This window comes from Barbus barbus (assembly GCF_936440315.1).
Source record: "Barbus barbus genome assembly, chromosome: 47".
Classification (NCBI taxonomy): Eukaryota; Metazoa; Chordata; class Actinopteri; order Cypriniformes; family Cyprinidae; genus Barbus; species Barbus barbus.
This window is the reverse complement of record NC_136725.1, coordinates 23,161,971-23,177,460: the sequence shown is the minus strand read 5'-3', so window position 1 is coordinate 23,177,460 and position 15,490 is coordinate 23,161,971. Positions and strand designations below refer to the sequence as shown.

General features: G+C 36.3%; 2 protein-coding genes across 2 annotated transcripts in view; both read right to left on the bottom strand.

Annotated features, from left to right (window-relative positions):
* LOC306865755 (serine/arginine-rich splicing factor 9-like) overlaps window positions 1-15,490 on the bottom strand; it is a 343,328-nt gene that overhangs the window by 60,068 nt on the left and 267,770 nt on the right. The window lies entirely within an intron of this gene.
* Window positions 1-15,490, bottom strand: part of epb41l4a (erythrocyte membrane protein band 4.1 like 4A) — a 54,499-nt gene that overhangs the window by 27,240 nt on the left and 11,769 nt on the right. Inside the window, exons 2-3 of the mRNA XM_079410708.1 lie at window positions 8,543-8,647; window positions 1,405-1,456 (exon numbers count right to left, since the gene is read on the bottom strand). Of these exons, the coding sequence (XP_079266834.1) occupies window positions 1,405-1,456; window positions 8,543-8,647 (157 nt within the window). The remainder of the gene's footprint in view (window positions 1-1,404; window positions 1,457-8,542; window positions 8,648-15,490) is intronic.

The following is a 15,490-nucleotide window of genomic DNA, read 5'->3' as shown; positions in this document are numbered from 1 at the left end:
GGGCGTGGCTACACAGCATGATGTTACCAATGGCAACCAAGAGACTGTAATATTAAAATTTTCACACATTAACATGCATCAGAGAGGATTAATTGTTTGTCATTTCATCATGTCAAGCCTGGTTAGGACACATTATAAAAGTAAATGAATACAATTTATGAAAAAAAAAACAAAAATGAAATTTAAAATATGTAAATAAAATGAAATTATACAAATAAAAACAAAATGATTTTTTTTTACAAGTAAATGAATAAACATGAAAATAAATGAATGAACAAAATAAAATTATAAAAACAATTATGAAATGAAATGATCAAATAAAGTGAAAATTATAAAAATACATATAAATTATTATATCAAAAATTATATAATAAAATGAAAATGTAAAAATATATAAATATACATAAAACAAATGAATACAAATGATAAAAAAATTAATTATACAATAAATAAATGCATAAAATAAAACTATAAAATGAAAGGAAATTATAAAAATAAATCAATTAAATAAAATAATAAATAAAATGAAAGAAATTAAATTAGCTGTACTGCTCAGTAACTTGTAAAAGTCTTAAAAAAGCCAACCTGAAAAAGTACTGTGATAAGAATGTGGATCGTAATCTTGCCTTAAATAAATCGTGATATGATATTTTTGCCATATCGCAGTAGCATGTCATCCTGCTTTGGTTTGGAAAGTTGCATGTAAACAATTTTTTCCAACCAGTTTGAGCTGCTCAAGTCAGGTTAGGAAACACTGCCAGTGTTACACAGATTACATGCACTTATAATTAATAATTATAGAACTTATAAATAATCAAAGCACAAACAAGAATTATAGATTATTTTAAGCAGTTGCACAAAACAATTACATGAAGAATTACAAGCTACGTCTAATAAAACCTAATATAAAGTGACCAATTTACCATCCTGCAAAACTACCACACCTGAACTAGCTGGTCAAGGTTATTTAAGACGCATTTAAAAACAAGAAATATATCTAGGCTGTAGCGACTAATATATAATGCATTCATTTCCCATAGGAGTGAATTACTGAATTAAACAAATGTGTTGTAAATTCTGCCCTACATTCACATCAGTAAATATGCAAATACTCCGTTTGCTGTGCAACTAAACATGCAAACATAATTGTATTCATTACTATTTATTTAGACAGGTTTAAGCGCATAATTACTTCCAAATTATCATCTGAAATGCAATGTGAGGTTTATCCGGAGGCCTTTAGAGAATCATTACGGCTCCGTCTCCTGCTGCGCCGATCCATATTTAATCTCCACCGTAGATGAAGGATAATCATTAGGTCAAAGTGTTTCATCCCATGATGCATTATAGACCATCTCTGAAGATTTCGGAGGAGTATTGTAATAGAAACCAGTGCATACTTACTTGTTATCAAATCTTTATGTTCAGCGAGTGTTTTCGAGGGATCGAGCCAGTACTGTAAACAAAAGAGAGGAGATGAGATCAGATCAAAGCATCATAAATGAAGCACTGAGCTTTCATTTGTGAGTAGTGCTTTAGATTTAGGCTTGGAGCTGCTGAGATGTTCAGTCATGCAAGCGCTGGCATAATATAAGCGGCCTCTCGAACAGACTCGTTAAAAAATGAGTGTGAGAGTCACTGTGGCCTCCATCAATATAACATGAAGCTGCAGCACGTCAGAGCATGTCGACCTGAGCTCAACTACATCCTAACGTGTGTATTCTGTCATTCTTCAGCTGATCATCGTGAAAAGATTCCTCAGACTTTAATCGAACAATGTATTTGTGCAGGTTTTGATGCACAGAAGTGCATTCATGGAAGCACTGATTGGTTCTTCAGCAACAGACCTAAAAACAGACCGACTTAAAAACTAAACTAAAACATGATTAATTGCATACAAAATAAGTTTTTGTTTGCATAATGTGTGTGTTCTGTGTATATTTATTATGTATATATAAATACACACACATACAGAAAATATTTACATGCATTTACACGTCTATAGTTATATTGATATAATTTATATTATAAATAAATATATTTAATACATAAACATAACATTTTTCTGTAATATATACATGCATGTGTGTGTTTATACATACATAATAAATATACACAGTACACATACATACATTATGTAAACAAAAACTTTTATTTTGGATGCGATTATATAAATACATAAACATCATCTCCGGAACTGCTCTGAGATTCTCTTCATTACGGTCACGTCGTATCCACACAGAAACAAATCTCTTCACGGCAACCCATCAAAATAAAAGTTCGGTTTATCTTGAAGAAACTGTGACAGAAATATATTAGCTACTACAGTAGAAGCCTTGACAAAACGTAACCATAGCGCGTATATGGCCCCGACTAGAATACAGGACTTAGTACCACTACTAATAAAATTATTATTTTTAGAGAATGATCACAGATTTTCTTCCATATTTTAATTTTAACAGTAAACCTCTGTTTTTTAGCACTTTGATTGCCCCCAAAATGAAAAGATGTGTTTAATTTGAATTTGAGTCAAATTAAAAAGATAAATTAAATTACTTTTTTATGCCATAACACTGAAAATAACAGGGCCCTTTTGTTGTAAAAGGAAAAAATAAAATAAAATGGAATTTAAAATAATAATAAATACAATACGCAGTGTAATATTCAGTTTGACTAAAACATTACATGTGTTTACAGCGCTCCATAATGCGCACACCACCTTAATATGGGTAAAAATTATATTTCTCTCTAAAGTAAACACATGCAAATACATAAGTTTTTCTCCAGTGTTTTATAACCTTTAATATAAACATACACCTCATTGTCATATAGCCTTGCTATACTTATTTTTCAATAAAAAAATTAAATTTTATGCCCTTAATGTTGTGGCAATTTTTCCCCATGGTATCGAATATCAATATTTTCCAAGGCATTGTATCAAAATGAGGAATTCCAATGCGGTAGGACAATGCACAAACTAAATTTTAACACTGTGAGCAAAATGAAAAGTGATGCTGCCATCAACTATGAGGGCATTTACAGTGATCTGCTCAATTCAGCTAATTAACATTTCACAGGCTCTATAACAAACACAGCCTGAAGATCTTCCTCATGTTTTCCACTCTTGCCAGGTGATATTTCAGTGATTCAGGAGGGAATGCTATCTGGCGTCGCCTTGCAGACAAGATTTATATGCCATTTAATGAATGTGCAAATGAGCATGCTTGAAATACTTTATAGGAGCACAGCAAACATGGTAAACTCCCGCTGAACCGCATTTACATAGAGACAAAGCAAACAAACATACGTGCAAACAATAGGAAGTGAGTGAAGGTGTATGCAGACGGGAAGAGGATTAGTGCTGCGTGTTATTCAATTAGAAAACGCTAATTGAGTCGCCAAGACTCAATAATCTCATTAGAGCAGCTGCTGTGCTTCACTGAACTGAAGAGCTCAAAACAACATCTTCATTTCCAAGAACAAGGGAGGATTTTTGTGATCAGACTTACAATTTTCAGTTGGTGAACAATACAAAAGGTGAGAAAATTCCTTGAGAAAAGAGTTTGATAAATGTTCAAAATAAAGTTTATGCGCCAAAAGCGGAATGAAAGAGCACTGCTCATTTGAAGAAATGTGGGTATTCATATAGACTTGTAATATATTATTAATGTAGACATGAATTAAATGTATTAAAGGAGTAATGGAATATAATTACAGTATTTCCTGTGATCAAGCTATAATGTTTGTGCATTTATACTAAATATATTTACTGTTTTTCATACAAATACCTAGAAGCCATGTAGCCAATGGTGTTGAGGTGCTAAATGCGTTGTTTTAACTGTTGTTATGTGCATTTCTAAGAGACAAAAAAAAAAGTACTATTATTATTAATATCAGGCAACAAAACTGTTTCTTGATTTGAAACAAAATCACTCATTAGATCAACTAAGAAATAAATTTTTCCATTTTTATTTTTTCACGGAAAAGTGACTGGAAAAGTGTACAGAATTAAAAAGTGTTTGTCATGTTCAACCATAAAGAGTAGTTTAAAACCAGTTAACTGTATGGTTTCTACAACTTTCATTTAGGAGCAAAAATCTGCCTTTAAACTTGAAAGAAATAAACATTTGACATTTATCATGATAATTAAAAAAATTACTGAAATTAAAAAAATTATCGTGATCATTATCGTATTATATGTGACCCTGGACCACAAAACCAGTCTTAAGTCTCTGGGGTATATTTGTAGCAATAGCCATATATCCATTTTTCTTTTATGCCAAAAATCATTAGGATATTAAGTCAAGATCATGTTCCATGAAGATATTTTGTAAATTTCTTACCATAAATATATCAAAACTTCATTTTTGATTAGTATTATGCATTGCTAAGAACTTCATTTGGACAACTTCAAAGGCGATTTTCTCAATATTTAGATTTTTTTGCACCCTCAAATTCGAATCAAATTCAAAAATCAATGGAAAGATTATTTATCCAGCTTTCAGGTGATGTATAAATCTCAATTTTGAAAATTGACACTTAAGACTGGTTTTGTGGTCCAGGGTCATATATATCAATGCTAACTGAAATAAAGCAGACATAATATAAAACATGAACATTCAATGAAAAACTTAAACTTAAACTGAAAATTAGAAATGTTGTCTTGGCAACTAAATCAAATTAAACAAATGAAAGCTAAACAGAAACATACAAAACTAATAATAAAAAAAAGAAAAATCACAAAACTATTTAAAATGAAAATTGAAAACATGAATAAAAGCTCATTTAACATATTAAATATCATTAAAGTATATAAATAATATTAAAATAACACTGCACTGAACACCTTGTCAGCTGTATAGTAACTCCCTAACATTGTGATGACCCGAGAATCATGAGTTCCACAAACAACAGCTTAAATTTCACCCAGAAATGTAAATAGCTAGTTCAAAACAAGAAAGCAGTTTGTCCTCCTATGGATGCAGACAGATATTTTATTTGAAATGTATAATAGCGTGTTAAAAATGTCTCTACTGAAGGAATTCTCGGCGCCTTACAATTAGATGAAGCATCTATGAGTCAGGAGCGCATGTAAAACACACCCACACAGCAGAAACCACTGCACTACTGTGTAAATTACACCCAGTTTTTATCTCCTGTCTCTTTTTACCATAATAACCGTTCATAGAGTTGACAGATTTGTGTAAATGTACGTTGCAGCGTGCCTCACACTCATTGGATGCTCAGCAATAAATCCAGGCTCGTGGGACAGGGCCCGCAAGGCATTGTGGGAAACACCTCTGTCTTTGGTCGAGCTGATGAGGTAATGACTGTTATGTTCTTTCACAATGCTGAACTTTGCCTTACCCAAAATTTGGCCCCTGGGTAAACCTAACCACCTTTACCTCAGACGTGACCCTTAGGACATCATGACCAGTTAATGCCTTAGCAAACTCTCTTAAAGGAATAGTTCATCCAAAAATGAACTCAGCCTCACGTCATTCCAAACCTGTTTGACTTTCTTTTTTCTCTGGAAAAAAACAGGGGTGCAAACTCGTCAGGAGTGAAAAAGGTGACAAACTAAATTCAATTCGGTCACTCTACATTGCTATGGGAACATATAAAATCCCGCCGTGTCACAGCGATGGAGCCTGGCTCGACTAAGTATGTCAAGTTTCACTTCTGGAGCCGTAATGAGAGCGGCAATGACATTGGCACTCTTAGTAAACACAGCTCAGGTCTACAGGACCTAGTCGAAACCATGTAAAAGTCGGGGGGGGGGGGGGGCAAACTAGATGATGTCGCGTCACACCTGGGGCGGAGTTAACTCCGGTGAAACGGAGAATGTGAAATGGCGACGGCTTCAGCACTTTCACATATAGATTAGTTGAAATTGTTTAATTTCAATGAAATCATGTGCTATGATGCACGGTGCTCAATAAGCAGAGTATGATGGTGATCAAGTCCTAAAAGACGTGGTGAACTATTGTGATAAACTGTTAGGGACAGCATTGAATTGGTGGTGAGTCAATACAGGGTGTATACGACCTAGTCGAAACCACTGATACACATCTCAGATCATAGCTGAGGCTGAGTAGGCGCGTGCGCTGCTCGCACTGACAGCACATGCGAGGCAAGCGACGACACATCTAGGTTATAAAACCTCGCGAAAGTGCTGGGTGATGACCAGCCTGCCGCCATACAAATGTCCTGAATAGACATGCCATTTGCCCAGGCCCAGGATGTCGCGAGTCCGCGGGTTGAGTGAGTCCGAACCCCTATCGGACATTCCGCGCCCTTAGAGCTGTAAGCCAAAGCAATTGCGTCGACGATCCAGTGTGACAGCTTTTGCTTGGACACAGGCAGTCCTTTTGTGCGTCCACCAAAACATACAAATAGCTGTTCCGAATACCGTCTAGAGCGCTCGATATAAGTACGCACCGCACGTACAGGGCACAGCAGGAGTGTATTAAGCGGCTCCGTCCCGGTCGGTATTTGGGGTCGGAAAGCAAATAGTGTTATGACCTGCGCTTTAAATGGAGTCGAAAGCACTTTAGGGACATAACCTTTTCTAGGCTTCAAGGTGAGTCTGCAATCACCTGGCCTGAATTCAATACACGAGTGGTCAATTGAAAACGCCTGCAGGTCTCCAACTCGCTTAACAGAGGCCAGCAGAAGCTCGCTAATTGTATGGGCTTAAAGCCTCAGAGATAGTGTTCAACGTGCTGAGGAAGTGCATCTGTTACTGACAAGCTCTGTCGAGCGGCCAGACATGAAGGCTCCATGACTCCGGATTTGGGTGCCATATCGTTCCTTGTGCTTGAGAGAGGAAGTCTCTCTTCAGTGGGATAGTCCACGGGGGGGGTGGCTACCAGCATCTCCACCAGTTCTGGGAACCACGGCTGATTGGGCCATTGTGGTGCCACTAACAGAAGAGATTCCTTTTCCACTCTGATTTTGCAAAGCACGCAAGGCAGAAGTTTCACTGGAGAAAAGGCATACTTGCGTAATTTCGGCCAGCTGTGAGCTAGTGCATCCACTCCCAGGGGAGAGTGTGTCAGAGAATAAAACAGCGGACAGTGAGTGTTCTCCGCTGATGCGAAGAGGTCCACCTCCGCCCTGCCGAATACACTCCAAATCATTTAGATTGTCAGAGGGTGTAATCTCCACTCCCCGTGGATTACTCCGCCTCTCGACAGTAAATCCGCGTCGTAGTTCAGGCATCCGGGGGCATGTGCTGCCCAGATGGAGAGGAGGTGTCGATCTGCCCACAGAAGGAGGTCTCTCGCCAGCCGCAACAGTGGCCGCGAGTTCACACCGCCTTGGTGATAAACGCTACCACTGTCATGCTGTCCGTCCTGATGAGAACGTGACTTTGAAGAATGTCTGGGAGAAAGCACTGGAGCACTGGAGCGCTAGGTGTACAGCACGGAGCTCCAGACTCCAGTTTATGTGCCATGACTTCTCCGTTTCTGACCACGTCCCGAAGGCTGGTCTGCCATCGCATACGGCTCCCCAGCCCCTGCTCAACGCATCTATCGTAACATTCTTTCTCCCGATCACTTGGCCAATACGAACACCCCGGCGATACAGAGTCATATTGCGCCAAGGCATCAGCGCATGCAAACAGTCACGCGTCACTGTGACGCGCAAAGACGATGGCCACACGGAGCCTGAGAGTCCGGAGACTCATATCCCCGCAGTGGCGGCAGTCCGACCCCCCAAGCGCCGCCTCTGCGTGGGCGCAACCCAGGCAGGAGACGCACGATTCGTGGCCATCAAAACATTTGATTGGCTCCGTGCAGGAGAGGCAATCGTGAGACATCCTTGATTCCGAAGCTCACCGGAACACAGCAGGGGAAGAGAAGGCATGTCTGCTGCAGCGTGTAGATCATGGTGAGTAGTCTTGTTGATAGGCTTCTTGCTTCTCGTAGAAGGTTGGCTGAAGAAAAAGATTCTGAATGGATGACGTACAAGCACTGCCTTATATAGAGTGGGATTCTCGCTCATATTTCGCGTGCTGGAACGCCATTGGCCAGTTTCACTGGCGTGATTCAATAAGGCTTCAGTAGTATTCGAGGAAAAGGTATTTCCCATAGCAATGTAGAGTGACCGAATTTAAGGGGAAGCATTTTTGCAAAGGGTAGCGAACTAATGTAGCGATAATGTAACTTATAAGTTTCATAGCTATCGCAACAGCAGCCTCACGCAAAAAAAAAAACAGCAGCTTCACGCAGTAATCACCATTTAAACTGGAACACCATAATTTACAGCAGACACAAATGCATTCCGTCCGAAATATGGATAGTTGCCTGCAGCATGTAAAAGTTAGGCTTCAGGAGTGAGATTCGTTGGATGAGGGAAAGAACATCTTAAGGTAAGCCAATCAGAGGCAGAGTAGGGTGGGTCCATTCCTTTGACAACGGGGAAAAAAACGCTACAGGTGACGTGACACAGATGACACGCAGATACGACGACGACGACTACGACAACCCCCAGCCCCGCTGAACTGTAACTTGGGATAAAATCATCCAGAACTCACCGTTTGATGACTGCGATCACAATAGCGAAGCCCAAAATACTCTGTTTCGGCGAGGTTCACGTGACTGAACACATAGTCCAGCACTACAGAGCCTTTGGTTGATTTCTGTGGAGAAACGTGAAATATGCATTAGAAATCTCATTGTGAATACTGTTTTCAGACTGCAAACAACATTAGAGATACTAAAGAGATTTACCCAAAGGGTTCACCCAAAAATTTAACTTTCCTGAAAATGTACCCATACTCTGGCCATTAAAGATGTAGATGAGTTTGTTTTATCATCAGATTTGGAGAAATGTAGCATTCCATCACTTGCTCACCAATGGATCCTCTGCAGTGAATGGGTGCCGTCAGAATAAGAGTCCAAACATCTTAAAAAAAACATCACAATAATCCACACCACTCCAGTCCATCAGATAACATTTTATGAAGCCAAAAGCTGAGTGTTTGTAAAAAAAAAAAAAAAATCCATCATTAAGATGTTTTTAACTAAAATATGACTTCATAATCCATAACAATGCTCCAGTGAAAAAGTCCATCTCCTGCTGTCTCTCAAATCCACCCACATGTTTTTTAGAGCTGTTTTGTGCTTAATCTGTGCAGATATCTTTCCTGATTCAGATCAGACTACTTTTTCACTGGAGGAAGCAATATTATAGATAGAGGACTTGTATTTTAGTTGGAACCAATGGTATGAAGTTAAAAACATCTTGATGGATTTGTTTCTTACAAACACGCAGCTTTTGTCTTCTCAAGATGTTAATTAATGGACTGGAGTGGTGTGGATTACTTGCGGATTATTGTGATGCTTTTATCAGCTGTTTGGACTCTCATTCTGATGGCACCCATTCACTGCAGAGGATCCATTGGTGAGCAAGTGATGGAATGCTACATTTCTTCAAATCTGTTGAAGAAACAAACTCATCCACGTCTTGGATGACCTAAGGGTGAGGAAATGTTCATTTTGGGGTGAACTATTACTTTAAAGTTACAGGCTTGACTATATTGCATCTGCCCGAAAGTGAGAGGAGGGTTTGTGGCTTTGTTCTGATTTAACACTGTGCTTGACGGTTTACTTTCAACCACAAACCGCACCTGTGATAAATGACCCGTGCACACACTAGTTACAGCATGAAAACAAACCGCTAATGCCAATAAAGTCCAGAATGACTAGGTAAATACAAGTAGAAAGCAGGCCGGATAAAGGAACCACAATGACTAATCTGTCTGAAGATTTTTTCCTCGTTTTTGAATATTTCTCTAAATCTCCAACAGTTGTTTGATATTTCCGTCCAGGCACGCTGGGGTGACCTTTATCTGACATAAGAGATTATCACTCACAAACACAGCTGTGATGTGAGCTGACACCAAAGTCCGTCACACCCCGAGAATGAATTATAGACTTAACTTTCATTATATATAAATGGAGACTTGCATGAAGATACTAAACTGTTTAAGTAAACATTTTGATACAATTAGTGCTGAGCATATCACTGCAGTTCAAAAGGGTAATCTTTTTGGGTTGCCATGATTTTTTTATGTTGTTGAGAGAAGACTATTCTGCTTATCAAAGCTGGATTTATTTGATGAAACCTACAGCAAAAACAGTAATAATGTGAAATGTTATTACAGTTTAAAATAGCTGTTTCTATGTGAATAAAATAAAATGTAATTGATTGCTGTGATCAAAGCTGAATTTTCAGCATCATTAGCATATTAATCATTCTGATTTGCTTTAAGAAACATTTCTGATTATTATCAATGTGGAAAACAGTTGCTGCTTCTGAATATTTTTATTCAGTAAACAGTGATTTTTTATTTTTCCGGATTCTTTGATGAACAAAAATGTCAAAAGAACAGCATTTATTTTAAATATAAATATTTTGTAATATTCTAAATGTCTTTACTGTCACTTTTGATCAATTTAATGCAATGTTGCAGAATATAAGTATTAATTTCTTTTTTTTTTAACTCATAGTGACCTCATAATTTGAATGGTAGTGCATATCAACATATGCACTTACGTGAGCAGCAAATCAGCTGGATCATGTGACACTGAAGATTGGAGTAATGATGCTGAAAATTCAGGTTTGATCACAACAATCAATTACGGTTTACAATATATTCACATAGAAAACAGTTATTTTAAATTATAATAATATTTAACTGTTTTTGGCATATTTTCCATCAAATAAATGCAGCCTTGTTGAGCAGAAGATACTTTTTTTTTTTTTTAAACATGAAAAAAAAAAATCCTTACAACCACAAACATTTGAATGGTAGCGTACTGGTGTGACATGAGCGTCCCTGTGTTAGAAAATTCATGCAACAAGTACGTTACCACCAATAAAAGCTTTACTATGGTCATAAATCTTCAGTGTTTAAGAGACATCTCTGACGGATAGTTGTGCAACTGCAGCTTAGACGCATGATACACGTCAGCTCATATGACACATGGGGAGTGAGAGGAAACCTGCAGGAGCTTCTGCCCGCTGGGAGTGTGTGTGTGTGTTTGCTGTAATAGCACACACACATAAAACACACAAAGGGACGTATGTCATGATCGCTCCTGTTACACGCTGCAGGGTGAAACATAATGAACTTAACTTCTGAAACACTATATACAGCAGCAAACCCACAGGACTGAGAAATCACACACAAGATCTCTTAAAAAAAACTCAGACAGCAACCCGATTAAATGGAGAGCAAGTGGAGAGGTTTCACATAGGAAAAAAAGACCCCAGTAATCTCAAAAATGCCTCAGATTTTCCAGATCCAAAAGTCTGAATATGAAAGGAGAAAATGGGCTGCCATCCAATTCTTAATATCATTAAGACAACTAAAAATGGAGTGTAGAGCCAAACTATCCCCCACCTTTAAAGAGAGGTAAAGCTGAGTGTCATCTCATCAGCATAGAGATGATAATATACAATATGTTTCTGAGAAATATCAGCCAGCGGAAGACTAGATGTTAAATAAGACTGGATCCAATATAGATCCTTGAGGGACCCCGCATTTGATTAAAGATGAAAAAGAATTTCCTAATTCCACAGAAAAAGTTCTCCCAGAAATAAATGAGGCAAACCAATTAGGAGCATTTCCTTGGATCCCCTCCCACAGTCTTAAAAGCACCAAAAGAATACTGTGTACTATAGTGTCAAATCAAGAGAAACATCTGAGACAAACTGGATACTTCAATCAATTATAATTGAAAACCCTAAAAGAGTTAAATCTGAGCAATAACATTCTCCTTTGAGATCTAAAGGGATAAAGTCAACATAACTGTTTGCAAAAGTTGACCACACAGGAAAAAAATAAATTTACTTGAAATATTTGTCATTTAGAAATTGCTAGTGAACCGAAATGAATTGATTTAAACTGAAATAGTATTTTCTTGTAAAACATGCTGTAATACTCCAATTTGTTTATTTACAATTACAGGATTTTATTGTTTTATTAGCTCAAAAGTTGTCATGCAATGCATTTTATATCCAAATACAAACAGAAGTCAACTGATAATAATCAGAAGAAAAACATTGTAATAGCTGAACTATTAAATTTGTTAAAAAAAAAAAGTTTTTGAGAAAAATGTTGAGAAAACTCATTGAGAATTTGTACAGAAAATTTGTGGAGAAAAACATCAATTTAAATAAGTAATGGATAAAAAAAAAAAAAAGTCAACAAAAGTCTTTATTTTAGAAAATAAAAATAAAATAAAAAAGTATTTTATTTTTAGAAAATAACGAATATTTAATAATCAATTAATTAATCAAATTTATTTAATAATCAGCAGTCAAACAAAAACATTTAACATTTAATTTTTAGTAAAACATTTAAATTGCACATATAAGACAATTTTTAGGGATATGATAGGTTTCTAATCCAATTCATTTTTTAAACAGTGTCTGTAATAAAAACACACATACATACATAAATACACACACACACACACACACACACACACACACACACACACACACACACACACACACAAACACACACACACACACACACACACACAAACACAAACACACAAACACACACACAAACACACACACACACACACACACACAAACACACACACACACACACACACACACACACAAACACACACACAAACACACACACACACACACACATATAAACTTTGGTTTTCACAGCAGATTTATTTAAACACACATTAAATAATGAAGATAACAGGTTAATGGAAGTAATTGAAAACTCATTAAGCCAGGAAAAAAACTATATTTGAGTAATAACATACTCTCTACAGGCATAAAGTCAACTTAACTGTTTGAAATGATATGTTGCATGATATGTCAACTATGATGAATTCAGATTTATTAAGGACGTTCTTCTATAAATAGTTTTCACTGTGGAGACTGACTGGAAGAGTTGATGTATGGATGTTTAAGACGCTCATGTTCCCACACTGAAGGTACCCGATGGCGAAATATCTATCAAAGCTGAACACGCAGAATGAACACAGGTACAGCCTTACCAGGGAAAAACCCCTCATTGTGTGTGACCTCTGATGTCAGCGTCGTAATTCAAGTCCCAAAAGCCCATGGGAGGAGAGCTGAACACGACAAACCGCAAACACACGGCTGTCTCCAACCATCCTCCTTAAACTTGTCCTCCGCATTCCTGCCGTATCTCTCTTCCCGACAAGACTTCTGCGCAGGTCAGGGTGGGAAAGTTAAAATAACAGGGAAGAGTGAAATGAATAGATAGGAAATGGGTTTCCTTGTGCTGAGAAACACTGCTTGGCACCAGTGCTTTTCCCACCTACTGTAGATAAAAACGGGCAAAGCTTTCCGGTGCTGAGAGTGAAACCCTATGCCCACATCTGTTTATTTCCATCGGATGGAAATGCTGATAACAAAGCTGCAACAGATTAGTGTTCAAATGTATTATCAAGTGTACACTAATAACAGCTTTATTTTGAGTGACAGGTGGAAAAAAAACCTTTACAGCATTTTTAGGTGGTATTAGGAAATGCTTTAAAGCTGTGCAATGCATTTTAAATCCAAGTACAAAGAGATATCAACTCTATCTGATAATCAGGAGAAAGATAATGTCCTAATATCGGAAAAACATTACTTGATTTTTTGAACTGTGCTTTATATACTGTCTACTTTCCTCTATTATATTTTTAGCATAATATTTTATATTTATTGTTTTATTGTTATTATATACACATTTAATACTAATAATAATTTATTATTTAATTATTATTATTATTAATGATTATTACACACACACTAATAATATGTTATTAGTATTATTATTATTATTAATAATAATAATATGTAATTACAGTAATGGCTGCTGAAAATGTGGTATATCACAGGAATCTCAATTTATCTACAATATGAAAAAAATATAATATGTAATTTAATATACGCAATGTAAAATACAATATAATGTGTGTATATATATATATAGTGTATAGGCCTTTTGCTTTGATTTCAGACTGTCAGTAATAAGACAGATTTGTTTAGTGAAAGCAGAAACGTGTGTCTGATAACAAGAGCTAATCCAACAAAAGCCTGATTGTGGTATTTAGTCCACAAAGAGGATAAACTAATGAACACAATCTATATAAAAACACACAACCTGGAAAAGATGCACAGCATGCTCAAACACTTTTGCTCTCCTTTCATCTAGATGCAGCTGTTTAAAATACCGCAAAAGCAATTACACTAAAAAAATCTAATCAAATACTAGGTCAATAAATCAATTGGAAAATGTGCTTAATTGCCTTGAAAACAATACAAAAATGACAACTGTCCAAAAACACGTGCTTTAAGGGGTGAAATATGACCCGGATGTGCTCTTGACAGGTTTCCGCAGATTCTGAAGGTTTGATCATTTCAGACATTCTTTGAAACAATGGACTCCCTTTGACATGCCCTGCTGTTCCCATAGCAACAGGGTCACTATTAACAAGACCCAACCATCTGCTGCGGTGGCTGCATGGGTGTGGTGCTGACCGCGGGTGTGTGTGTGTGTGTGTGTGTGTGTGCATCAGCAGATGTTCCTTCACTCCCCCAGAGAGCTGAAAGAGCCTAAACGGGTGAATCTGATGAAAGCTGTCAGGAACATGACCAGGTCATGAGAAAGAAAGAAGAAATTACATGTTGCATAAAGAAAATTAAGACAACTGACACATTAAGACTGAAATTCATTAGGAAAGAATCTTAAATTTGTGAAACAAGAATCCTTCTCTTCCAGCTCCAGAGCCAGAAATTATATTTTGCATAAAAAAAGTCATTTTCAAAGAAAAAAAATGATATTTTTCATAAAGAATAGTAAGATTTTTCAAGGCAATTAAACAAATTTGCTTAATTCTTTGAAGAAAAAAAACTTCAGAATTTTTTTTGAGAAATAATCTTGAGAATTTTTAAAGAAAAAACTCTCTCTTCAATGAAAGAAATAACAAATTATATTTTGCAAAAAAAAAAAAAAAAAAGCTTTTTTCATGACAAATAAACACATTAAGCCCAAAATTATCTGAAAAAAATATCTTGAGAAATTACTTGAGAAGAAATGTGGAGAACATATTTCTCTTTGATCTCAAGAGAAAGAAAGAAATTATATTTTGCATAAAGAAAATAAAGCTTTTTTCATGATAATTAAACACATTAGTCCCAAAATTCTTAATGCAAATAATGTGGAAAGAAATGGTAACACTTCACTTAAAGCCTTTATGAATAATGCATTATAAAAGTAGTTTTAATACATTAATTATGCCTTGTAATGCACCTTATAATGCATGATTGTACAGGTCTCATGCATAATTTTAACCATAATTAATACATTATAACATCAATTGATTGCTACACTATGCATTTTAAATTTGGTTATAATTATTTATGACAAGATATAATGTATAAAACATGCATTATGAATAACTATAAAGGATTATAAGCTTTAATAACCCTT